Source organism: Anguilla rostrata, chromosome 3 (genome assembly GCF_018555375.3).
Source record: "Anguilla rostrata isolate EN2019 chromosome 3, ASM1855537v3, whole genome shotgun sequence".
In the NCBI taxonomy this organism is placed as follows: Eukaryota; Metazoa; Chordata; class Actinopteri; order Anguilliformes; family Anguillidae; genus Anguilla; species Anguilla rostrata.
In genome coordinates this window covers 54,240,953-54,265,991 of record NC_057935.1, presented here as the reverse complement: position 1 = coordinate 54,265,991, position 25,039 = coordinate 54,240,953, and the positions used below count along the sequence as shown (strand labels likewise).

The 25,039-nt window shown below is 43.4% G+C and overlaps 2 protein-coding genes across 2 annotated transcripts in view; one reads left to right on the top strand and one right to left on the bottom strand.

Annotated features, from left to right (window-relative positions):
• Window positions 1-107: 107 nt before the first annotated feature.
• On the bottom strand, window positions 108-7,541 carry uprt (uracil phosphoribosyltransferase (FUR1) homolog (S. cerevisiae)). Its single transcript, XM_064328306.1, has 7 exons — window positions 7,069-7,541; window positions 5,644-5,686; window positions 5,121-5,190; window positions 4,952-5,014; window positions 3,578-3,739; window positions 867-965; window positions 108-585 (listed from the first exon to the last, which is right to left on the bottom strand). Exons 1-7 carry the CDS (start codon window positions 7,347-7,349, stop codon window positions 479-481), a joined length of 825 nt encoding a protein of 274 aa, XP_064184376.1. The 5' UTR covers window positions 7,350-7,541; the 3' UTR covers window positions 108-478.
• A 1,332-nt stretch (window positions 7,542-8,873) lies between these two features.
• abcb7 (ATP-binding cassette, sub-family B (MDR/TAP), member 7) overlaps window positions 8,874-25,039 on the top strand; it is a 37,874-nt gene continuing 21,708 nt past the window's right edge. The window contains exons 1-5 of the mRNA XM_064328303.1: window positions 8,874-9,071; window positions 11,848-11,928; window positions 12,035-12,121; window positions 14,061-14,180; window positions 20,362-20,494. Coding sequence (XP_064184373.1) covers window positions 8,919-9,071; window positions 11,848-11,928; window positions 12,035-12,121; window positions 14,061-14,180; window positions 20,362-20,494 — 574 coding nt within the window. The 5' untranslated portion in view covers window positions 8,874-8,918. The remainder of the gene's footprint in view (window positions 9,072-11,847; window positions 11,929-12,034; window positions 12,122-14,060; window positions 14,181-20,361; window positions 20,495-25,039) is intronic.

Below are 25,039 nucleotides of genomic sequence, written 5' to 3'. Positions count from 1 at the left end.
TCTGTTCCAAGGTTGGTTATGAAATATTTAGAAAAAATATTCTTAAAAACCCTTGCTTTCTCTCCTTCATGATGAAGGCAGAAACCCATGAGACGTGAAGGAGGACGCAGAGTGAAAAATTTTATTTTTCTCAAATTTGAATGCAAACCACTACAAACGGACTATGTTGAACAAATAAATAAAAGAGTTAAAGTATTGCTTCTTTTTTAAAAATTGAAGACTTGGAGCACAAGTCTTCAATATAAGCGAGCATACCATTTCCTAATACACCTGAAGGGAATGTGCTTTTTTTCTGCGTTTTCGTTTCGGGGAGAAATGCCTCGGAGTGGGACACTAGGTAAGATGTGCAGAAACAAGCGCAGGAGTCTACGGCAGGGGTCCTCAAAAGCTGCTCTTCGTAGAAAAGCGGAAAAGACAAATCACACTGTTTACGGTTTGTCACGGTATGGCATCGATAGTGGGGTTCCCTGAAGGCAGGCTAGTCAGTCCCAAAGTACTTCTGCCCAAAGTGTGTCGGGGCCACAGGGTGCACCTCGGTCGTCAAAATGGTGATGTCTGGGAATTCCTGGATGATTGACTTAGCGCCTGAAAACGGTACAAACATTTAACCGAATTAATGCAGAATTATTCAGACAGGGCGAGAGGGGGAATCCTGCCATGACAGAGTCACGACAGAGGAGCCACCATGTGTTCTGTGTGAGTCACTGAACTGAGCCTACCATCCAACTGAACAAGACTGACGCATATGACACCTCCATTATGAGGTCACAAGCCTCATTCTCTCACCACTGGTGAAGAGTAAAATTCCCAAGTTCCTATTGGCTCTGGTGTGGGAGTGGGAGGACTCAGGGGACAGGGCCACTTACCATGAGGGGTGGAGAAGAGGCTGAGGAGGATGATGTGTTTGGGCTGGAGGCCATGTTCGATAAGCACCCTGACAGCCTCGATCACCGTGTTACCTGTGCCTGCAAGGACACCAGCAAAGGAAAAGATCCCACAGTTTAGTTTGCATGAAACCACTCATAGCACATTATGAATGTTCGGGCTTAAACATGACTATTTATCACTGTTTATCTGAGTGAAAAAAGGAAAGGAGCACACTTCTTTACTCAAATTAGTTTTATTAATAATTTTTTCATTGATATTTATGTTCCATTGCCCTGTGACTCCCCCAACCTGAGTGCGCATGCTCAGTAACTTTGCTTTACACGTCCCGTTTCCTTATATGTAGGTGCTGACAGCATACATTTCTGACCAGACTGAAAGCAAAACTTCCACGCAGACATGATAAGAACAAAGATTACGGCAGAGGCAAGTGTAGTCTTGGAAACAGCAAGGTTGAGATCCCAGATCAGGGACTTCTGTTGAACTGTTGAGCAATATACTTAAACTGAACTGCCTCAGTTTACCAATGACTGCAGTATATGACAATACAGCATGAAGCTGTATGAATGGATGCTATGTAAAATATATGGTACACAATTAACCCTGGGTAAAGGCTTCCTCTACAGCAGACTCATTTCTCCTCGTAAGGAGCTACCACGGCTTCAGTACCAGAACATGTTCCGTTCAGTTTCCAAGGAAGATTTTACGACTGGGGGGAAAGTAAATCGAACGGCGTTCTCGAGACAGAGGAGTAAACGATAGCCATTACAGCGCTATTCCTGGGGGCCTTCATTATACCATTCATCACCCTCCTGGCCATCCTGCCGGCTACGTATAATCTCTCTCAGAAGGCTGTAATTATCCGCTGCGGGTTAGCGATGCCGAATGTTATGAAGGCATGCAGTGAGCTGCAGGAGTCGGTTCGAAAAGAATCAGACGGTAACTTCCGTGTTAGATGGCTAGGGAACAAAACAAAAGATCGCTGCTGGAAGCCGTGCCGGAATGAGAAATATATGGTTCCATTATTTTTTCTGTTTTTTTCCCCCTGTTAATAAAGCATCACCTAATTTGCATTCATAATGGGAACCTACTGTTGGCACTACATTCTGAATACTCATCACAGCCTTCTAAGCCTGCTTTAGTTTAAATCATCTCGTTTTGTGGGGGTTGACTCTATTGTTTTATTTTTATTATTGTATCTATTATTGAACATACACTGGGTCATCTGTGAGGAGCGCAAATTACAAAGTTATATTCACTGCAACCTACCTGATCTTAGTGGGAGGGGAGTGGAAACAACTAGCTATGGATTTTTATACCCCTAGGAAGCTAGTGAGTGTGTAGGTCTTAATGAAACATATGAAGCCTAACCAGGAAGCTACTTAAACAAGCAGCTAGGTAGCCATCCAGTCATCCTCCACAGTTTTTGGACAGGTCTAATTTGCTGACATAAAAAACTGAGCACCATAATGTTTGGGACATATTAATACACTGTAGATGAAAGTAGTCATGTTTTGTACTTTGCAGCATATCCTTTGCATGCAATGGCTGCTTGAAGTCTGTGACCCATAGACATCCCCAGCTATCTTCTCTGTTGGTGCTCTGCCAGGCATGTACTGCAGTAATCTTCAGCTCCTGCTTGATTTGGGGGCTATTTGCGGTTTTCTCTCCAGCAAATGAAACATGTTCAGTTGGATTCAGATCGGAAGAATGACTCAATAATTTTTCAGTTTCTGGCTTTGAAAATCTCATTTGTCACAGTATGTTTGGGATCATTGTCTTCCTGTAGGTTGAAGCGCCGTCCAATGAGTTTGGAGGCATTTGGTTGAATCTGAGCAGATAAGATGCTTCTGGACACTTCAGAATTCATTCTGCTGTTGTTATCAGCAGCTACAACATCAAAGACAAGTGAGCCAATACCTGTGGCAACATGCCCAAACCGTAACACCCTCACCACCATGTCTCACAGATGAGGCCTTGTATCTTGGGCAGTTCCTTCAGGCCTCCACACTTTGCTCAAGCCATCATTCCGACACAAGTGAACCATGGTCTCATCTGTCCACAAGCCCTTTCCAGACCTATGCAGACTGATTTAGGTTCTTAGCAAACTCTAATCTGGCCCTCCTATTTTTGCAGCTGACTAGCAGTGTGCGTCTTGCAGTGTAGCCTCTGTAGTTCAGTTTGTGAAGCCTTCTGCATACAGTAGTTACTGACACATCCATGACTGCCTGATTTGTCAGACAGGTGTTTGGGTTTTTTTTTTCATTGTGGTGAGAATTCTTCAGTCATCAACAGTAGAGGTCTTCCTTGGCCTACCAGGCCCTATGTGATTACTGAGCCCACCAGTGCTCTTTCTTCTTTATGATGTTCCAAACTGTTGATTTTGGTACGCGCAAGGTGTGGCCTATGTCTCTGACTGTGTTTGTTTTATTTGTCAGCCTCATAATGGCTTCCTTGACATTTATTGACACAACTCTGGTCCGTTTTTAAAACACCCTTTGAAAAAAAAACAGTGTGCCGCCCCATATTTTTGGTCTTTGCACCCTTCAATTGGTAACAGCTGCTGTCATTAAGTAGATCCAAATGTTGTTATTGTACTTTCCCTGTGTTCAAAACGCAACTTCCAGTGTCCCCATAGTCCCATTGCATCCTCCATCCCCATATACTGTCCTTCACCGTGACCCATACTCACTCAGAATGGGGTACATGAGCAGCACCTTCCTCCTGTATATATCGGGCGGAAACTTGGCGTAGAAGACTTTGGCCTTCTGGGTGTCCTCGTCGCTCTGAATGAGGATCTTACCGATGCGGATTGATCTGCAGCAGTCTCTCAGGCCCTGTTCCATGGCCTCGCCTATTTACATAAGAGCAGAAGGAAAGCAGGGTGGTTAAGGATGTCATATAGTGTGTCTGCCTCTCAGAGGGACGTAGGAAGCACTGTGTCCTATACTATAATCCCTGGATGTACACTTGAGTACAAATTCTGAGTATGCATATAATGCATACCTGTGCGTGCCGTTCCTTCCCAGAGATTACCGCGCTAAACATAGCAACCACCAGTGAAGTGCAGAAATTTGTTAATGAAAGTACCATTATGAAAGTAATTTTCGATAGCAAATTATTTTCTATTTCTGATATACAACATGAAATATTGGATTGAACCTTAAGTGACAGTGGCAATAACTAAGACAAAACAGCCACAGATTAGCTATAATCTGTTCTCTATCATAGCTAGTTAAAAGTTAGCTAACAACATTGATGTATTGAAACATTGACTTGTTCATCAGCTGTAATTATATAGTTAATTATAATTAGTTATTTCACTTGGTATCTGGTGGAACCTGGCTAATAAGCACATTCACATTGATGCAAGCAACCGCTCAGTACTTGTAGGAGTACAGTACATTTGTTTTTCCTGTCTGACCAGAGGCATTCTGATACTAGTGATGACGTTATCAAGGGTGCTCAAAATGTAACAAAATGAAGCAACTTTTGCTCCTACATACTGTGAAATGCAATCTAGCTGTACTATGCTTGGAAGAATGTAATAGCAAGTAGGAAAGTACACAGAACTCAAGTATGCGTAACAGAACGCAGTCCTTGTCTGTCTGCGATCATCCGTTTGCCTGCTTATGGGAACTGGGATGCTACATAACCACCGGTCAGGAAGAAGCCTGAGGCTCTACACACCTGCATGTCAGATGAAGCTATATCCACCAACCAGCCATGTGTCAGGCTTGCCTTGTTCAGTCAGCCTTAAAGGCCTGAAATGCATCTGGTAAGCAAGACTGGGGAAAGCAGAACACTCTAAATAGCGGTCTCCCACAGAGTAGCAGGAAACGCTGGACCACTCAGAGGAGAACTCTCAGTCTGAATGCACTATTCTGCTCTCAATTTGCAACACAAAGTAGTCCTGTACATATAGGACACTTGTAGGCACAGAATAAAAAGTATAACCTGAGTGATGTGTAAAGCACTTAGCCACATCTACTGCCCTGTAGCCACTTCAACTTGTGTGAAAAACAACTGGACTCATGACTGCCATCTGTCCCCACCAGTGACTCACCACTTCTCATAATGCTGACCCCACAGTTACCCTTCTCAAACTTGACACCGTCGTACTTGTGCCCTGGAGGAAGAAACAAAAAAGAGGTCAAAAAGCTAAGCACCCCACCCAGTTTGACTGATGTCTTCGGGAACAAAATATATCTTAAACTTGAACATGATTGGCTCACCTGTGGGAGTGGTTACGGTGCACTCAGAATAGGGCAGCTGATTGAGTCCTTGTTCAACCACGAGTCTGATCTGTGGACCAAACCAGTCAAAGCCAGTGTTAATCTTAGCTGAATGTGGACAGTGACAGCTCACAAAATAACCTGGTGGCTATGCAAAGGTCAACTTAAAAAGCTTACATTTAACATGTTAGTATTTTTTGGGCCTTACAGGTAAGTGAACATAAAGTTAATAATTATGCTCTAAGCACACTGTGTTTTACCATTTGCAGAGACAAAAAACTTGTGGGAACTGCACGATTGCAGCACTTAAATGCATGATGGCCTAGAGGCCCAACAGTCTATGAAAAAAGATAGAATATTGATTTGTAAATGATGTGTGACAAAACTGACGAGAAAATCGCTCATTGCAATGCAACTGATCAGTAAACAGTGACAAATCCCAAAACTATGATTGTGTGTGAACATATATAAACATCAACATGCTCTTACAAACGCACACAACTACAAAGCCATATAATCTTACCAGCCGGTCCGCGCAAAACACAAAATCACCCCTGCTGGTTTTCCTGTCAAAAAAAACAACAACAAAAAACTCATAACTAATTGGACAGGAAACCAGTCATCCCCTGTGAACCTGACAGCCTGGTGACTTACTGCACCTGTCAATAGATCTCAAAGGGGAAAAGACGGGGAACAAACAGATGGCATTACACCATTGTACTGTAACATTAATTTGTTTACCGATTTCTTATTTATTTATTTTTTACGGACAGTGGGGACCAAAAATCTGAGGACACAACCAAGTCACTTATCAAGGAATAATGCAATATGATGCTCACATTACACTTCTTATTCAAGAATATGTTATTGATATAAAAGTACGTTTAATAGCAAATGAACATTAGTACATTATTCATCACTACGAACTCATTCCAACTTAGATTTCAAAGAACATGAACTCATGGCAAGGTCTTTTTGCATGAAGTATCACTACTTGGCAAAGTGACGCAGCTTTCAAATAATAATCGACTCAGTTATTTTCAATGTCATGGTGCATCAGTGTTATGACACCTGTCATAGTGAGCTTTCTATATAGATTATGTCAGTTATGTCATAACACAAACTGCAGATTGTATCTTAACAACGTTATGTCATAGTTATGAATGCACACTTCATGACAGGTATTATGTCATGGTAATGGCACTGTCATTTCCATGTCATGATGGCTACTGTCAAATAAAATGTTATACTCCTCAATTCCTTGAAAATGCTAGTTATTTGATTTGTACAGTACCTTCATCTTCATACTTCTAAAAGTTTATTTGCACTTATGCTCTGTTTTATACAACATGTATTACAATGTATTTCAGTCAGCCATTAATTATTTGTGAAATTAGTCTTGCATTTAAAGGCAGGACGCTGATCATATCGTAGTTTTAATAGGCCATAAATTGTCTGAATATCTTCATATTCTCATACCTTTTTAAATTTTGCCTTTTGCAAATTAAAATGAATTCGATTTTTCTTTAAATTGGTCGGTTTCTTACAGGCTCTCCTTACTGCCTTACTCCACATACGGTGCGAAACCTTATCCTCATCATCCTATTCAGACCCCACAGCAATTCCTGCGTTGAAAGCAAAAATATACAGCCAATGTCTTGAGTTGCAGGCACTCTTTAGCTTCTATCTAAATTGCTAGTTTACGAGAATGGCCTTGGCTACCGACATACCACTATTTTGGATACTACCTTATCTTGCGCATGCTGTGTGAATAGGTAGGCTTTGCCAGCCATACTTTTTAAAACCTGGATTAAATATCACAGTATGTTGCTACAATATTCAAATGTACAGGCATAGTTCACGCTACCAGCTACTGATAATTCTTTCTCGATCAAACATCTGGATGATCGCTGTCACTCACGTCACAATACCGCGGGGCACGACTCACATGTCTCTTATGATAGTCTGCAATTCTCGTATTTGGTCATTCAGTGGTAACAGTTTCAGCTGCGGGTCGAGTTGAACTTGCGCTTCGGTGTTGAGCCCGTTTTCATTTGTTTCCTTCACTTCCTGAAGTCCGCTGGCCGAAACCGCGGAGATGCTGGCGTTGCTATTCGCAAACCTAACCTGCTTCATGATAGCGTGGTCTTGGTTGACATTATTTGTCTGCTGGTTGTGGCAAGGCATGTTATTCTCTATAACGATACTGTCCTCGAAATACGTTTCCATATAACAGAAACGACTGTTTAGAATTGATATCTTTAACTTTCTAATTCCTATTTTTAAGTATAAAAAATTAAAATAGCTGCCCCCTGGCCATGCACTGTAAATGCCCTCGCTACTTTCCCTGGTGGAAATCAAGACCTCAGTCTGTCCTGGAAGAAAAAACAATAACAGGATATGTAATCATCAGCCAATATCTGGCGCCTGAATGGACAGAAGCATAGTCAATCAAAAGACCGGCCCATCGTGCCCGCGCATTTTACGACAGCTGCTGACGTACAAGGCTCAGTGACGTATAGAGCCAAAAGAGCACTTCGGGAAGTGTAGTTTAAAAGCTTAGTATTTTTGTACGTTTGTCAGTATCATCCATCATCCTGGTATCATCATTCAGGTGATCATCCCTCATCTGCCATTGTATTTAGTCTTGGAACTGGAGTTCTATGTTGCGCCCGGAGAAAATGCTTTTTAATGCTTTGAATGTATTATTTGTTCCTTACATATTTTTGCATGGAAATTTTTAACTTAGTCTATGCATTTTAAATTCCAAATCATTCGCCCAGCAGCATGACAGTGCTTGTATTTTCATTTTCTGAGAAATGCAGTGTCAGTAAATGTATCTTCTTTGAATGAGCAAATTGTCTTTCACTTCATCCATTCACATTATTTTCAAATCATAAAACGATATGAATGTGCTAACTCGCACGGTTTTACACTATGCAATGCTTCACCTCAAAGATTCAATTAGAGTTCTATGTGAATGTGTATTTGTCTGCTCCAGAGTACACAGTTAGGATAGGTGTCGGACACCCAAACATGTTGGCACGGTCATGCTGGTGGGGGTGTAAGTGCAAATCCAATTGAACACCTATGTGAAATTTTGGACCGACGTGTCAGACAGTGCTCTCCACCATCATCATCAAAACACCAAATGAAGGAATATCTTTTGGAAGAATGGTGTCCCATCCCTCCAGTAGAGTTCCGGAGACTTGTAGAATCTACGCTAAGGCGCATTGAAGCTGTTCTGGCAGCTTGTGGTGGCCCAACACTGAGACACTTTATGTTGGATTTTCCATTAATTTGTCTGCATGTGTTTGTGCTGTTCTTTTCCATTAATAAACCATTTTGTTATAATTCAATTCTTTGTAAATTTCATTATTAGTATAACTTTTTTTATAGGTTTTGACATATGAGTCTAGGTAGACTGACCTTGACTGATCAGAACGAATAAGTTAAAAGTAAATTAACTCTTGTTAACTACAGCATCATACAGCTGCTAGTGAAAGGAGGGTCAGGTCTCATAATAAACCCCATAATGGGAGAAGCTGTCAACCAGTGATTTTTTGGAACAAGTTTTTTATTTGTTACTTTGTGTCGATTGGCTTGAATCACTGAATTACAGATAACTTTTGGTAGTTCAGCCCATTTTTGCTTTTATGAAACCTCACACGGACTATCTTTACGCTAACAACTGCTACCAACAGTTTGTGGCTGCTCGGGCCCCGTGGCGGGTGTAGAGACACCTACATCCCACAATACTTCTGCCCTTGTTTCCGGACAGCCCCCTTTTGATTCAACATGGCGCCGGTGATAGTTCCCCTGCAATGTGGATTTTACTTTCAAAGACGAAAACTTGCACTTTTACTTCAACAGACAAGCTCATATCACATATTCAGACATGGCGATGACAGGAGAAGCCGAGCTCATCACAAACAAAACAAGACATTCCAGGTAACAAGGTTACAAGCCGGCTAGCTAGCTAGCTAAGTTACAAATTTGATTACAACATTACGGAATGTTGTTGATAGCTAGCTAGGGCAAGGTATATGTCACAAGGACATATTGCTGTTCTTAGCTAAGTCGGCTAGACTAACCTTTGGACGCAAGAGCTCTTGCGAATGTCAGCTTAAAATGCCACCGACCACTGGTTTACTGTTGTTACTGTTAGTGTTAGAACTGACTTGCTGGCTAAGTGACTGCAGTAGCTAACTGTTGTAGTAGTCTAGTTTACGCTACAGTAATAGACTAGGTCTAACTCGCTGGCTGTACAACCATGGCTAACTTACCCAATTAACTAATGTGAGGTACTCTTAAACATTAACCAAGATAGCGTGGCTTCGCTAACAGTGAGCTTGAGAGTTGTGTCGCTAGAAGATTCTTGTGAAATTAGCTACCACTGACTGGTTAAAATGATGAAATGAGTATAGGTAGCTAAGCTAGCTTGGAGATCAAACTGAAAAACGCTGGTAACTAATGTTCGAGTTAGTTAGCAACTATACCATGCCAATTTACATAAACTAGACATATATAACCTGTGGTACAGACTGGTGATTGTTAACGTTAGTTAAACCGGCTAGATTTTAAACTATTAAGCAGAAAGGGTTCCCATGTAAATGGCGAGAAACTAGTTGGCTAACGAACCCAGTCGGTTTTCTGCCATTTGTAACGTCAGCTTGTCGCCTACAACTAGTAGACTACAAGTGTGACTTAGCTCGTCTAACGTTACTAGCAAGCTAATGTTAGACAAGACAATCAACATATAATCAAGGCTTTTTAAGATAACGCTAACTTATAATGGAAATAAACCTTCATCCCATAGAGCTAGCATGGATCTGTGAGATATGTATATAACTAGTCTACTTAGCTTGCGAGTTCGGTAGACTAGCTTAGTTATCCTGAGTGTATTTTCTTGGCTATCGTTATGTTGCCTGAACAGGAAACGGTAGTTTTTGCTAGTCTAGAAATATTAAACTACAACCTACGTTAAACATCATATGCGTGCAGTTCTTTTGATGGTAAGAATAAATGTAGTCTATTTCGTTAACTATTAAGTCTCGTTTTTAACGATCAGTTTGATTCAAACGATGCTACCTTTTAAATGAGAGACCAGGGCCAGAGTCACATGATAAACTGCAACAGAATAGATTCTTAGGGAAGTCCCATTTTGCAAGTTGTGCTTTTGAGATAAGCTACTTGAGCACTCTTGGACTGGGTGATCTGCCATTGCCATGTAGCCCCACCTAAACGAGTCATGAGTATGCTTTTGTATTCAAAGAGAATTTAGGAATGTTGTCTTTATCGCTGTCACCGACATCGCACGCAACCAGGAATCAGTTGTGGCACAATTAAGTAGCCATACTAGCCAACGGTAGACGATAGTGGTTGCATCCGTAGTTGCCTCGTATTGTTCAAACTGCTGTGATGCCTCTGTGTGTCAGTGAGCTAATGTTACCACCGATACTTTGGGTTACTGCCAGATGTTTTATTTCTGTATACAGTTCATCCGCTTTCGTACAGGTGGTTTTATATAACCAGGCCTCTAACCTCACTTGAATAATTGCGCTAGTGTCACGCCAATTAATTCTGATTAAATATCCGGTAACAGTTGCCAGATGTAGTATACCGTGTTTTGAATAGCCCAGGAATGCGGGCAAGTCGCAAGGAATGACATTGCATTTCCTCATATGAACCAGGTACCACAACAGATATGGGTATAGTAATATGTGTGATGTCGTCACGATAGTACATGACTTTACTATCGCGTCTAGGCATTTGATGAACATTTTAAATCATGCAACACTGCTGCTTCCCTTTTAAAATGGACTAGACATGACATTTTTGGTTTTGAACTAAAGAAGGGTACAAGTACGTCGTCATGATAAAGTTTCATTTAAATGTCTGCAAAAAACATTTAGGCTTTTTGTCACATTTGAATATCCCATCTTTCATGAGTATTTATTTCTTATTAAAATATGTTTGATTGGTTACATTTGTCACCAGTGTATTTATCAGCGTACCAGTGCGTTTCTAGGTGTCGTTTGGCCTGAAGTACGTGTTGTTGCCAGGTTTTGAGCAATTATTGATGCCAATTCTTCAGGTGAATATAGGGATTTAATGAGTTACACTTAAAATTCTTGCCAAGATTACACCAATAATAATAGATCACAGAGACACCATGTTATTGTGACAACCACAAAAAGGAAGGGAATTATTGTGTATTGAACTAAATGAGACAGTATGCCAAAACTTTTCAACCCATGACGGAACCATTTCTGCAAATTACTCTGTTGGTGGCTGTGAGAGTTCACTGTGGCCATGTCAGAAAAAAATTATCTGAATTACTGCTTTTGTCAATCTACATTTCTTTGCCCTAAAGAATGAATATATCTTTGCCCCTAAAGAATGAATGTATTCAGAATTAATTTATTGATAATCTAATTCATAATTTAGCTCTTCATTGCCTATATGTGCACAGTCGCCAATGTTGAGTACCCATGTGTTGTACCACGGTCATTTGATCCATAGCGGGTCATGTTGTTTATGATTTGCAACCGCTGAGGCTAAGCAAGTTATACTGCTGTCCACTGGAATTTTCTACCTTTTCTATGGAATTTTTGCTTTGTACAGCATCTTTAAAATTGTGGCTTATGTGGATAAACAAGATGCCCCTTGTTCCTTTGCTTACATCAACAGAGCTCCTAAAGTCTACCTGAATTCTCTCTCCTAGGTATTTAACCCCGGAGTGAGGACAGGAGCATGGACAAACAGTAGAGGGGATCATTGCAGGCAGATATTGGAATCTGCGAAGGTAAGATTAATATCTGTCAAGGTAACTTGTAGGGTGTGTACTACGCAATGCTTCTCAGTTCAGATTCAGTAAGAGTTCTATGCGAATGTGTATTTGTGTGTTCCAGGGTACACATTTATGGCAGGTGTCGGACACCCGAACATGTTGGCATGGTCATGCTGGCGGGGGTCTAAGTGCAGATCCCAAGAATGTGGTAAGATGGCCTCCTTGCTCTGCAGTGTGTTTTTCAGCCATTGTATTCCATTGAATCATCCTGTGTCATACCAAAGTGGCTTGACTTTAATGAGCACATTGAAAAAATGGTATTAAAGAAATGTTCTGTTTAATTTAACAGACACAAATACAGGGCAGTGTGAGAATCGCCAATTATGTATTTGATTGAAGAAAAGAGACACATTATTTAGAAAATACCTTCCATTTCTAAGTTCACAAAATCGAAACTGATCTTTTTTTAGTTTGAGCTGGAATTCTAGTTATTTGCAGGTTGGAAAAAGGTTGGAAAGTCTTGCTATTTGCACAAAGTGTCTATATCTCTAGGGTGGTGTATATCTAACGTGACTATCCCTTTCATTGTTAATCTGTAGTCTTCCAGTGTTTGGACAGTTCCCTCAGGTGACTTTAACTCTTCTGGTTTGCTCAATAATGTTGGCATAATTACAGAAATGTTGTTAACTAATTACTCACAGCTATAGAATAAGTCTGCATGGGATTGTCTGATTCAGTGTTTCCTAATACAGGTTCTGGTTCTCAACCTTTAAGTTCTTGTTTTCACCTGCAAAACAGCATCTGACTTTTACAAAGGACATCCAGTATATATCGGCAGATGGACCTAGATCAGTATTGAGTGATTAGATCAATTATGCTAATTAATTAAGAGGCCTGAATGAAATGAGAACGTGTTTGTACTGCTGGCAAACATGGCAAAGGGGAAATGTGCATGGACACATAAAAAAGCCATTTGAGCTGAATATCACTTGCAGAATTGCAGGTTCATTGTATGAGCGTTATTTGTCAAATGGCGTCTGTACAATAGGCTGCTTGAGAAAACTTCTTGAAAAAAAATCACCTTATTGATGAACAATTCCTGTTTATTTCCCGACACTTCAGTTCCAGGCATTATGTCTTTTATTATAAGAAGGTCATTTTTTGGTCATTTATTATTTGAATGATTTTTTCCCCCCTATCCAACGACTTCATGTTTTGGATAGTACAAGAATGAATTTTGTGACACGGTCATGGTGTAGAAATGTCGTAACAGATATTATTTGTGCTCAGGTCTGAGGATGGTAAAGGGCAGATATTGGCAAGTGTTTGGGGGTGGGTTGGGCTAGTTCTGAAATTCTTCAGTTTTTAATTTAGTCAAGTTTGTATTTGTGCACCATATTGCAGACTTAGGGTACCATATTGTTGGGATTAGAGGAATTTGCACATGCCTCTGAGACTAGCATCTCCCTGAGGCAGGTGGCACCAGGCAGCGCTCAAGGTAAATAGCCACACTGGCATTGTACCGTGCCAGCCTGTCAGCCCTCACTCATCATGGCACTGGGGGAGATCTCACGGGGAACCAGTTGTGGCAGAGTGACAGGAGGGATCACTGTGGTCCCATTGGAGGTTGCTGGCACCAGTCAGCAACACTATGGAACTGGTACCTCCTGTACTGGCTACTGTGCCATAGCGCTTCCAGGGACTGTTGTCGCTCCTTGCGTTGTATGTCTTTGGACCTTTTGAGACAGACTTCAAACTGCGCTTTTGTGGAGCTGATGACAGTATTTATTTGGGGGAAAAAAATTTACATGATCTTCAAGCTGTAAGTCTTAAATACATTTTGGTCGTGACTGGGAGATGGCTATGCCAATTCTGTAACATTACAACAGAAAAAGGGGGAGTTTATTGACATTTGACTTTTACAAAACATCAACTTTGTATGTGATGTGTTTTTCTCTTTTGTTTGGTTTCTAAAGAAATTGATTTCTGCAGAGTTGCTTCCATTTACATGAACAATAAAGAATGCAATGCCCTTAAACTTTAGCAATCGATGTCGTTTTACTTTCCTGAATTAAAATATTGCAGATCTGTCCTTGGAAATGCCCTATGAACTCATCTACCGCAATTTTTTTCCATGTGTTGATCAGCTGAAGGAGGTGAATTCTGGGAAAATCCTGGCAGCCATGCTGTCGTACGTGTGGCCCAAGGACCGGCCGGACCTGCGGGCCCGGGTCGCCATCTCCCTGGGGCTGCTGGCTGGAGCAAAGGTAGGCCAAGGCACTCTCACACTACTGACGAATGAACGCTGAAGTGCCGCCCAAGTCCACTGCAGCCGGCATTCCCTGCAACCACTCCCTGTTTTTACACAGAACGCTGCAAAGAATGCTGCAAAGGTCACTTTATTAGGTACGCCAGTCTAGTACCGGGTAGGACCCCCTTTTACCCCCAGCAGCTGTTTCTTAGATGCTGGAACCACTGCGTCTGGCACCAAAAATCGCGCTACTGTCAAAGTCGCTTAGGTCACGGGTCTTGCACATTCTAAGTTATGATCGAAAAGCAACTAAACCTCTTCACCACATCTGCATGCATTATATATTGCATGCAGAGTTTGAGGCTCATGATTCCCTGTTTGGAGGAGCAGGCTATTTGCATTAACGAGCTGATGTACTTAATAAAGTCGTCACGGAGTGTATATTTGGGTAAAATGAAACTAGCTGCATCACTAATTTGTGAAGCACTTTTTGTTCTCTACATTAAATTCCCATTCAAAACTGACAACAGACACACTTGGCCTTCATTTCATTATCTAGAGGATTCTGTTACAGCCAGTGATGGACTGCAGGTTGAGTGTGATGCCATTGTTAATATCTTTGTTCATCTGTTTTGCGTATGTCCGTGCCACTATTGACTTCACCTCACAATCATACCATCACTTGCACAGAACTGATCCTCAGTTTCATTCAGGCTTCTGTGTTAAACATTTACAAAGTCACATTCTCTGCAGAATCCCCCCTCCCCCCCCCCCCAAATCATGCACTTGCCTCTTAAATGACCTAACTGTCCTTACCGACGCCCCACAGTCACCTCGCTAATTTCGCCTTAACATCCTCTAATAAACAGGATCTCACCAATGAATACATACCAAGTCCCTCCAACTCTCGGCGAGGTCGATCGATAATAGTGCTCTTTCTCTTTGTTAAACATGCGGTGCTGGGCTTGTTACTCAACCTCACTCTAAATCATCTTTTGAAAAAGGCTCTGACCTCGGCCTGAAATTGACGACCTTGAGGTCGTGCTTTTGTGGAAGCCAATTGATTTCGACCTGATAGCTGAGGCAAGCCATCTGTTTGGTGAAGTGAGACGTGATGTAATTAGGCGTCGCTCTGGAGTGTGAACCGGGTCGTGGGGAGACACCTGCCCGCGTTGGTGCTTTCAGATCCAGCTGTGATAGTCTGTCCTGCAGCAAGAGGAGCTAAAGTGTGTCAGAGTGTGAACATTCCCGTCAGGTGGCAATAATGCCACGCCATGAGTGTCCCTGCGCCATGGCAACCATGTCATTCTGTATGTCATCACCCAAGCTCTTAAGAGTGCAGGTGCCTTGTGGGTAGTTTGTGTTTTCACCTGAAAACCATTTGCTTGCGCACACAGTATTCTGTCACACTAACACAAAAATTGGGTGTAGCTGATACCCACAGATAGCCACTGAGGGAAGGGAGAAAATGAGCAGGGGAACGTCCAAAGTTTATAAAAACGCATGTTTTCTAAAATCGCGAGGGCGATCAAGGCAGGCTTTCCTCTTATTAATTGGTTTTTGTGGCTTGGTTTTCACAAAGTGCTGGACTCCCATCTTTATTTTCAGATTATCTCAGGGGTGCAGGGATTTGCAGCAGTCCGGGGGCTTATTTCTTCATGTATTTTATTAAATCCCATATCTGCAGGATTAAGATAAGATTGGCATGGCAGCGGTGAACAGGGAAAAGATAAACTCCAGTTTTATCATTTAATCAAAGCACCTCCATCTTGTCGACCTGTCAGTGTCAATTGGCCAGACCAGCAAAACAATGCTGGTGGAAGAGGACACCTTGTGCCTGCCTTTTAAATATCATCCAGATTTTCTGCCAGTGGCCTGCTTCCTGTTTTCTCTTCATTTGTAGTCTTGACTGGCCACATCCCATCTTTCTGTGTGACCTCGTCTGCTCTCCCAGACTTTAACAAAAATATTAAAATACCATTGTTTGAAATTTATGTTATGTCTGACGTGTGTATAGTCAAATGACTTGTAGCTCTGACAAGAAGTCCTGGAGCCAGATTCTTGTCAAAGGCTTAAATGCACTGATCTAAAAGTAGACCTGCCATGATTTCTGGAAAACCATTCAATATTACCATTAGCTGTTAATGATCATTACTGTCATGCTTTGTCATCATTATGACAATCTTTTACCATCATTCATTTTAACCATTATTTCTAAAATTGTTCATATTTGATAATATTTTACTTAATGCTGCCCTATATAAGATTTTCATCCTCTTTATATATGTCAAATTACATGTGAATGTTTAAATGATCAAAATTGCTTATAACCCTCATCAAAGTCCACCTAAAATGAGTTCTGTTGTTGCAAGAAATAGTCTAAGGCTGCTCTTTCTTCTGCCAATCTTGCCAAAGTGTTGCAAATAAGATGTAACTTCTACCACCTGAATGATATAGATCCTAGAACATCAATGTACATTATTGTTCTCGCACGTACTGCCCCAGTGAAACGCAGTCAGTTCTCAAAGTAAAACACTAAGCCTCGATGCGGTTCTTATGGAAACAAACAGCCAGTGGTGATGCGTATGCTCATCCAAATAGCAATTCACCCTCTTGTGTGGTCACAGGTCAGACGTGACTGGAATAATTAGACTGTAATGTTGCTGTGCTGCAGACATAAGTGGGGCCAAATATCTCACATACTGCACTGCCCCTTACAGTCCTTGACTTAGTGGTAAGTAATACAATTTTATTAAGTTCAGACAAGGTGATAATTCATCATTGCCACAGACGCTTTTTAAAGCACACAGGTCACAGAAACTAAAGCCTGACTTATGCAGGTGAACCCTTGAAGCCATTTTTTACATGAAGGTCCTGGATTTCTTGTGTTTGATGTCCTGTAAGATACTGTAGGTTAATGTCACTGACACAAGTATAAGAGTAAAAAATCCTGTAGAAAACTGGTCTGGTAACTTTGTCTTCTCGACAACTAGTTTGGTAACTTTGTCTTCTAGTCAACCAGTTTGGTAACTTTGTCTTCTAGACAACTAGTTTGGTAACTTTGTCTTCTAGTCAACTAGTTTGGAAACTTCAATTTTATGCAGCAGAAATATAATTAAGCTCAAAATAACATGCTGACGGTAGTCAAATTTATGACAGTGGCGTTGTCTGCGGTTGCTCCGGGCAACGCAAACCAGCCGTTCTGCATCAGCCATATGTGAGGTTAATTACTGTAATCTTAAACTCCATTGATGTCTCTTAAGTTGGCATGTTTCCTTTTCTGTTGCTCACGGCGCCGTAGTTGGGTTACTTCATGGAAGATTTGTGCAAAAAAGCACAAGAGCGCGGAATGACCCATATGGCTTAACAGCTAACTGCTATTCTGGATTTACTGATCTTTTTCCCCCTCGCCACTGGCTCTGTGGAGCTGTAGCATACATTACAGACTGCGTACGGTATTACAGTGCTATTGCTGAAAAGGAGTGTTTTCTTAACATTGTCAGAATAAAGCAAGTTCGTATGCAAGTTACGCTTTAGATTGAAGATGAAATTACCTAGATGGGCTGACTGGCCTGTTCTTATTAGTAAGCATTCTTTTGTGCTTTCGTTACAAGATGAAAACGGGCAGATATGGTCTTTTTTGAATTATCTTAACCTGACCGCTCTGCCACCCTGACGCAGACATGGGCTAAGTGCCAGTCTGTTTCTGGAGTCATGACCGGAGTCATGCTCTTATTCATTTCATTTTTCAGTAATTTACTTGATTTGACATTTTGGACAGCGTTGTTGATTAAAGAAAGAATGAACGCTCTACACTATGCAAGCATGCATGTATCGTTGTCTGAAATATTTTTCCCTGATCTTATTCTGTGTTGGTGCATGCAACAGTTTGGCTCATTTAACCACGGTAATTAGTTTGATCAAAAACGGCAAACGCCGGGCCTCTGGTAGATGTGCTGGATGTGCAGACGACATCCCAACTATTTGCAGAAGAGCTGTAGCCACTGAATTATATATAGCTAGACAGTGCATAATTTGTGATTTTTATTACTAATTATTTTTGCAGTAACGTTGCCATTAACCTGGCAGTGTAGAAGCTCAGTGTCATGTGCAGAAGTTAGAAACAGAAACTAAAAGTTAGTTGCTGAACAAGTGGCCTGACTGATTCACATTGTTGTTACAATCTTGTTGCATTGATCTCAGTTTGTCCTGCTTGACAAGGAGACAAGTCACCCGGCATGGCATTCTGGTCAGCATTTTCAGCATGTTAAGTTGGAGAGTTAGTTTGCCTTCATGCCGAGACCAGAACGTGCAGCATTTTAATTAGCGGACTTCATTGGGAAACGGGACAAATTGGCTGTATAGCGTCGCATAAGGAGGCGGGGTTTCGCTCTTCTGTCCGATTGGGCATCTGTGGTCTGCCCGCACCGGTTGTGTTAGACGGGCGTTCTCCCGGTGCACCCGCTGCCGGTCCACAGGGTGAAAGGCAGTGGCAGAACCGCCGGAGGAGCAGCGCGTCCTAGAGTGAGCGTTTTTTAGTTGGCTTATGGATGGAACTTGGAACGTAACATGCACTTACAGAGATACCTCTGTTCTCCGCCAAGTTTAAAATTAGCAGTCAGCCTGAGAGTGGCGGCCTCAGTGGGCGTTGGGCTCGTCTCCTTGGGCTTTCGGCTGAGAGAGCTCGGGAGAGTCCCAGCCGCTGGGGCTCCCAGCAGCGAGAGAAAGGGGCTTGTGAAAATGAAAGCCCAGGTGAGGTGTTGGACGATCGCACTCTTGTCTGTCGACCCGAGCTTGATCACGGTAATTGCTTATTAAGGGATATCTGAAGTGGACTTGGAAGAATCGTTCCTTCCTCGGCGCCGTCTCGCGTTCATTCCGTAAAGGTCACATCACAAAGCAGCGACACCCTGCTTCTGCCGATTGGCTTTGAAGGGTACAAGCAAATGACACTGTGTGAGGTGTCTTCCTTTAATTAGCTTTTCCTTCTTTTTGCTATCAAAACAAGTCCCTCCCTTCTGGAGCAGCTGGAGAGGAAAGCCGGAACGCGCACCTTCCTGGCCGCGCCGATCCCTGCCCGTAGCGAACAGATCCGATTCCGGTCGCGAGGCATGTCTGAGGCACGCGTAGGCGCCCTGTCTCAGCCCGGAAAGGCTCGCCTGTGCACCGAGAGCTTTTCCCAGGGAGAGATGGAAATGAGAAGAGCAAGTTTGAGACCTTATGAGTTTCTACAGGACTGTAGCTTGTTCTTCCTGAGTTGATTGTGGTTTGAGTTGCAGGCTGCCAGGTACCTTGTTCTGTTAAAGACACCGGGGTCTGGTGTTAGCGGATGAGCTACCCTGTGTGCCGGTACCAGTGCCGAGGGGTGCCTGCGGCACGCTGTTAGCTGTAGCATTACCTGTAGCCTGCCTACACCTGACTGTGCATGAAGGGTGCTTCACCTGTGCATGAGCTGCACTTATCCAGCGCGTACAGTACAGCTGAAAAGAAGCAGCGGCTGGCTGCCTGCGCTGCCGTGGAGACGGTGGTCCCTGCCTGCGCTCCTCAGAAACTGCGTCGGGCGGCGGCAAGGCAGGCTTATGAGCACAGCGGGCATTCCAGCTTGTGTGAGAAACGATTCCGAAACGAGGACCCGCGGAGAGTCCCGCGACGTTCCCACGAACGCCCAGGGGCGGGGACATTACACATCCCGCCCGCCAAACGCTTACAGGGCGTTGGGGGCCGGAATGTGATTGACGGCGCGTCCTTCGCGGTCGCGCGGTAAACCCCCCCGGCCCCCTCGGGCCCGGCCAGGCGGCGCCTCCCGCGTCGCTAATGGCCGATGACGGGCTGTTCCTGCTCCGCTGACGAACGCATGGCGCTCTCGTCCACTCTGTCTCCCAGAGCGCCAGGAGAAGTGCGGACAGCAGGACACACCCCCCCCCCCCCCCACGCTGCTCTCCTCCGCCTGCCGCTGCAACACCACGGGCACGAGCAGTAACGCGCAGATAAAATATCTGTCTTTATCGCCCCACTCTTGGACAGACTTTGCAGCAATATAAATATGCAGAGTAAACATAGGCCTACACACAATATAATCAGTTCTGGCGGACACAGCACTCTAGAACTAATAATGAAGTACAATGTAGTCAAAATCGAAATGTAAACAACCTCAGTGTTTTTTTTATTTTTTTCTTCTCCCCCTTTTCTTTCCCCAGGCGACGAATGTCATGGTGCCTTTCATGTTTAAGTATGCGGTGGACGGCCTGAACCAGATGTCCGGAAACATGCTGAACCTCAGCGACGCGCCAAACACCGTGGCGACCATGGCAACGGCCGTCCTGATTGGCTGTGAGTCCCGTGCCTTTGTCTCCCGGCAGGTGTCGACCCCCTCGGCTGGGGAAGGTTGCCGCGTATTATGTAGCGGATGACCTTTCCGAAGGGATTCGTTTTAATGTCAACCTTTCACCCTCTTTTTTTCATTTTCACTGTTGTTATTTTTCGCCCTCTAACCCTCCTCCCCCCCCCCCCTCCCCCCCCGCCTGCCCTCCGCAGATTTGGTCTGGCCTTCCCGACGATTGTTTATTCATTAACTCGGTTCATTTCCGACTGGGATGTTGACGGGCACCGAGCCGGCATGTGAGACCTGCCAGCCAGGAGCAGATTAGCGACTCCGCCGTTGTGACTCTCCTCTCTCCTCTCTGTGTGAGCCGCAGACGATTCCATGGAAGCGCTTCCTTTGGAGCCGCATCTGCATATAATTAGCGCTGCTTCGTCGAAAACACTTCGAAATGCTTTCATAGCGAAAGCCCGTTCGAGATGGGATTGATTGGTGGATTGAAAGGGCAGGATGTGACGGATTGATTTTTGCCTGTAATTAGCGCCGCAAGGTTATGGGCTCAGATCCTGGGTTCAGTGCCTCTGCGGGGATTTTTTTGTTCTTGTGATCTGTAGCCCCTGTAACTACTCAGCAGTTTAAAGGGGTGAATTTGAAATAGAAATTCTTGTCCATTGTCCAAGATACGAGTGTCTGCTAATTATGGGGTTTGTATGGAGATTGCCGGGTGGCTTGTCCTGCTAATGAACTGGGTTTCATTCTGTGGCACTCCATTGTCTGGTATGGAATCCAGCCTTCGCTTGCTGTGCCTGGCAGCCCCCCATGACGGTATAAAACTTGCTGTAGTTTCGCCCAGGGAGGCACAGGTTGCAGATCTGTCAGTCGTACCCAAAAGTACCCTTTGAATGTTCTTTCCTTAAAGATTTAAGATGAAATCGCGCCCATGCGTGGCTCTTAAGGTGCGAGTGCCTCCAGCTATTTTTGCAAGCGGGTCCTCAGATTGCTTTTCTGTCTTGGCTCCATTGTGCATATTCTGCTAACTATTATGTCCTTCCTTTGAATCTTCCCCTGAGCTGCTTGGAAATAAAATCCTTTCCTAACAGTTCTTCTTAGATGTTTAGGAGAGACAATGTTTTTTAGTGACAGTTGGAACAAAGTTTTGGCCATGATACTGCAGCTTTAGTGTAGGTTTGATTATTTTGCTTCTACACAAGAAGAAAACAATCGCAGCTATGAGATTACGTGAAAGGGCGAGGGGACATGTTCAGCAAGAAAAAAACTGAAAAGCACAGAAGTGAACATATAGAAACTCAGTCTGGCAGCCCTAACTAGTAGGCACCAAAGGAAAGGAAAGACAGGCGTGGTTAGTCTTGAAGGGTTCTGGTGGTTGTGTAGTGGTATTGGAATAGTTTAGGTGTACTCTTACCCTTTGAAGTAGAAGTGGATGACAGTCGACACAATGTGAGTTGATTGACTTACTCACAGAAGTGGGGCTTTGTAGTTCTCTTGTAGAATTCCAGATGCTGGTAAACACTGCCACGGCGAACACAAGCCATACTGGTCATAGGTGGCAACAAAAACACTGTTAAATTTCATTTGTGAATCCGCAACCATTTCTGTTCACTGCCTGTACAGCATTGGTTGGGTGGATTGCAGGGTCGGAAATTAACTTTTGTTTCTCCACCAGGTGCTGTGGCAGATTGATGAAAATTTCTACCTGTCACTCAGAATTTTTACCTGCCACTTGTGAAAGCTTTAGAACTACAAACACAGACCCTTATATCAGGGACAGGGGCTTGCTGTTGTCAGAGGCTAGCTACCAGCACACGGAGAAAAACATTGCCTGTGCCCTAATAACCAAACCAGTCCGTGTTGTTCCATTTTTCCAAAACTCTCAATTTTTCACTGAAGTACCTCTTGCTCTTCCCTGCATCCCCAGCTTCTTGGCTCTTTTTTTCCAGAGGCTCAATTATTCCATGAAAATGTTGCCATGCTAGCCTGACAAGAGCAAGCAGTACTGAGTGAAAAGAGCAGGTGGGAATGTTTGTGTGCTTTTTTTGATTAACACTCTTGATAATTGGCTAATACCAACACCAGGGTGAACTCCTATGGTCAGTGGCACTAACTTTAGGTAATTCTAATTTATAACCACATCCACTCATAGGAATTCAACGTGTTTTATTTAAAAATATTTGTCGAAATAATACAAAAAACCTGTGGCGAGTGTCTTGACAGATTTAGCAGTCCCAGCCAACAGATTACCCGCATTTGGTGGATTTAAATTTTGGACCCTGGTCGATTGTCTCATTGTGTGGGAGAAACCTCTGGTCACTAGGGTACCTGCAGCCTGCCTGCGCCACGCATGGCTGAAGTCCAGTTTCTTATTCGGTCGCCGCATAGCTCAGCCAGCGGGCTCCCGTGGTGAAAAGAGGCAGCGTCTGGCCGCGGCGTTCTGGAAAAAGACTGCTTTTCTAGAAGGGATCGTCTCCGCCCTCCAGGACCGCTGGAGGAACACATTCGGAGCAGAAAGGAAATCAAAAGTAGGAAATTAGCATGTCTCTCACTGATGCCGTCTCGTACCGTGTGGGTGTCTGGCACGCTGTTGGGAGGGGCTAGCATCGGTACCCTAAGGTACCCCAGCTGACTTAAACGCGCCCTGTCTTTGGGTGGGCGGGGCCAAGCGCTGCAGGGGGCCGGAGCGGGCCCGTAACCTAGCCGACGAGGAGGATCAAACCCGCGGCCGCGGGGCCCGGCCGAGCCGCCGGGGAGCCCAGGCGTTTCGGTTGGGCGTGCCTGCTGTTGATAAACCGCGCCTTCTGAAGAGCGTGTCAGGCATCGGGGCGCCTGCCTCCCAGGCACCGCCGCCTGCCTCGTCTCTTTGCCCACGGCCGCTTCCACGTTCGGGGAATAGATGTCAGCGAAGAGCAGGCGCGGTTTACGCATGAATACGAATCAAGCCTGGCTCGATTAGAACAAAAAAAATATAAAAATAAATAAATCAAAAAGCGGTTCAGCGGTGACTCAGAAAAACAGGATTTAAAAAAAAAAAAAAAGTGTCGGTAAATGAATAATGTGAGCAATTCATTTTGGCATGTGTTGTAATTCAGTCGTCCTTTTTAAGAAAAAAAAAAGCTCACTTGCGTATGAGCTCCCTGCAGCGGTGTGTTTTAATGAGACCGTTTAAGTCTGCTGCGCACTAGCCTGCTGCAGGAGGTGTTGGTGCAGTGGAAGGAAAATTCTCGCAAAAAAACAGAGCGGGGGGCGCTCTTATTTTTGGTCAAATTATAGACATCAAACCAAGTAGAATTCTCCAAGCACAATTTGTATAAGCTGCTTATTTCTTAGGCTTTGAAAGAAGTTCTGCAAAGTCTGTGAATGTATTGTGTCGCTCACATGACTCAGCAGCATTTATGAAAAGAAATGTCGAGTTATGTCACCATGTCCCCAGCCCCCTTTGTTGCAGTGGTCGGTTGACATCTTTCACTGGCAAAATTAATCTTGCTGCAGGCTGTAGGGAATGTACTGTCCACCATTTTGTGGCCTGTGTTTTAAGACGGAGCAAGGCTGGACGGCGTACATACAATCTGCCGAAGTGGCATGGCCTACAGACAAACTGATGGACAGACACACCGGTGTGGTCACATGACCTCTGCTTTGCTTCTTGTAGTGGTGGCTCGGGTAGCCGTAGCTTGAAGTGGAAGCAAAGGATATGTGTACTCTGCTCCATTAAAACAATGTTCTGGTGAAGATTCCCATCAGTGGTGAAATCCTCACCGTTTCATTCAGGGATTGCTGTAATATAAATTCCACAGGTGTGCTGTGTACATTGACTTTCTGTCTGATTGTACTGCAAAATATGAGATTTGTGGAAATACTTAGCTGCCAGTTGCATAAAACTTGAAGTGTTATTGCAAGACATGTTCCATTCCATTCCATGTGATGCATGTCCCGTTGTTTGAATTTGTATGCGTTTTTAAAAGTGTGCATGTGGCTGTGTTTAACTGCATTCTAAATATTTAAATTGTGAATTATTGACAGATTTAGTATATGCAGCATTTTCCGCTAGGTATGCGGCCATGGTTCTGCAGCCGATACTCATGCAAAAGTGTGGGATTGGTGATCTCTAATTTGGCCAATCTGAACAGCAGATGCAATGACACAATAAAAAAAAATTAAAAAAAAAAAACATGACCATCACTTGAGGTGTGGGTAGAGCGGTGCCCAGCACTAATTCATACAATTTTAGTCACACTAAAATAGGTATTTAAATAATGGTTGTGACCCAACCAAAGATAATAGATGGTCTTAAAATGGCTTACAATCAGTGGTGGTTGGATTGAGCTGGAAATAGACAGGTTGGAAAACATTCCTTTAACCTGATCATTGGCCTGAATCTTTTTTAATTAATTTTCCTTGATTAGGCCTAACGAGCGTGCCAATGATCTGAATAATCCATTGGCAGGTAAATGCTCAGCGTCTTTCTTCACATCGTGTTAGGGACATTAAACAATAAATTCAATTTAGAAAAATCCATTTTAATCAGTAAGTATACTCTTAAC

Bases quoted from the DNA above. Each gene is read 5' to 3' on its own strand.
- uprt (XM_064328306.1), bottom strand. From the start codon at position 7,349: ATGGAAACGTATTTCGAGGACAGTATCGTTATAGAGAATAACATGCCT. The intron at 5,687-7,068 runs GTGAGTCGTGCC...TTTTTTTGACAG, and splicing joins CAGACTATCATAAGAGACAT to GAAAACCAGCAGGGGTGATT. The intron at 3,740-4,951 runs GTGAGTCACTGG...TTATGTAAATAG, and splicing joins GGTCAGCATTATGAGAAGTG to GCGAGGCCATGGAACAGGGC.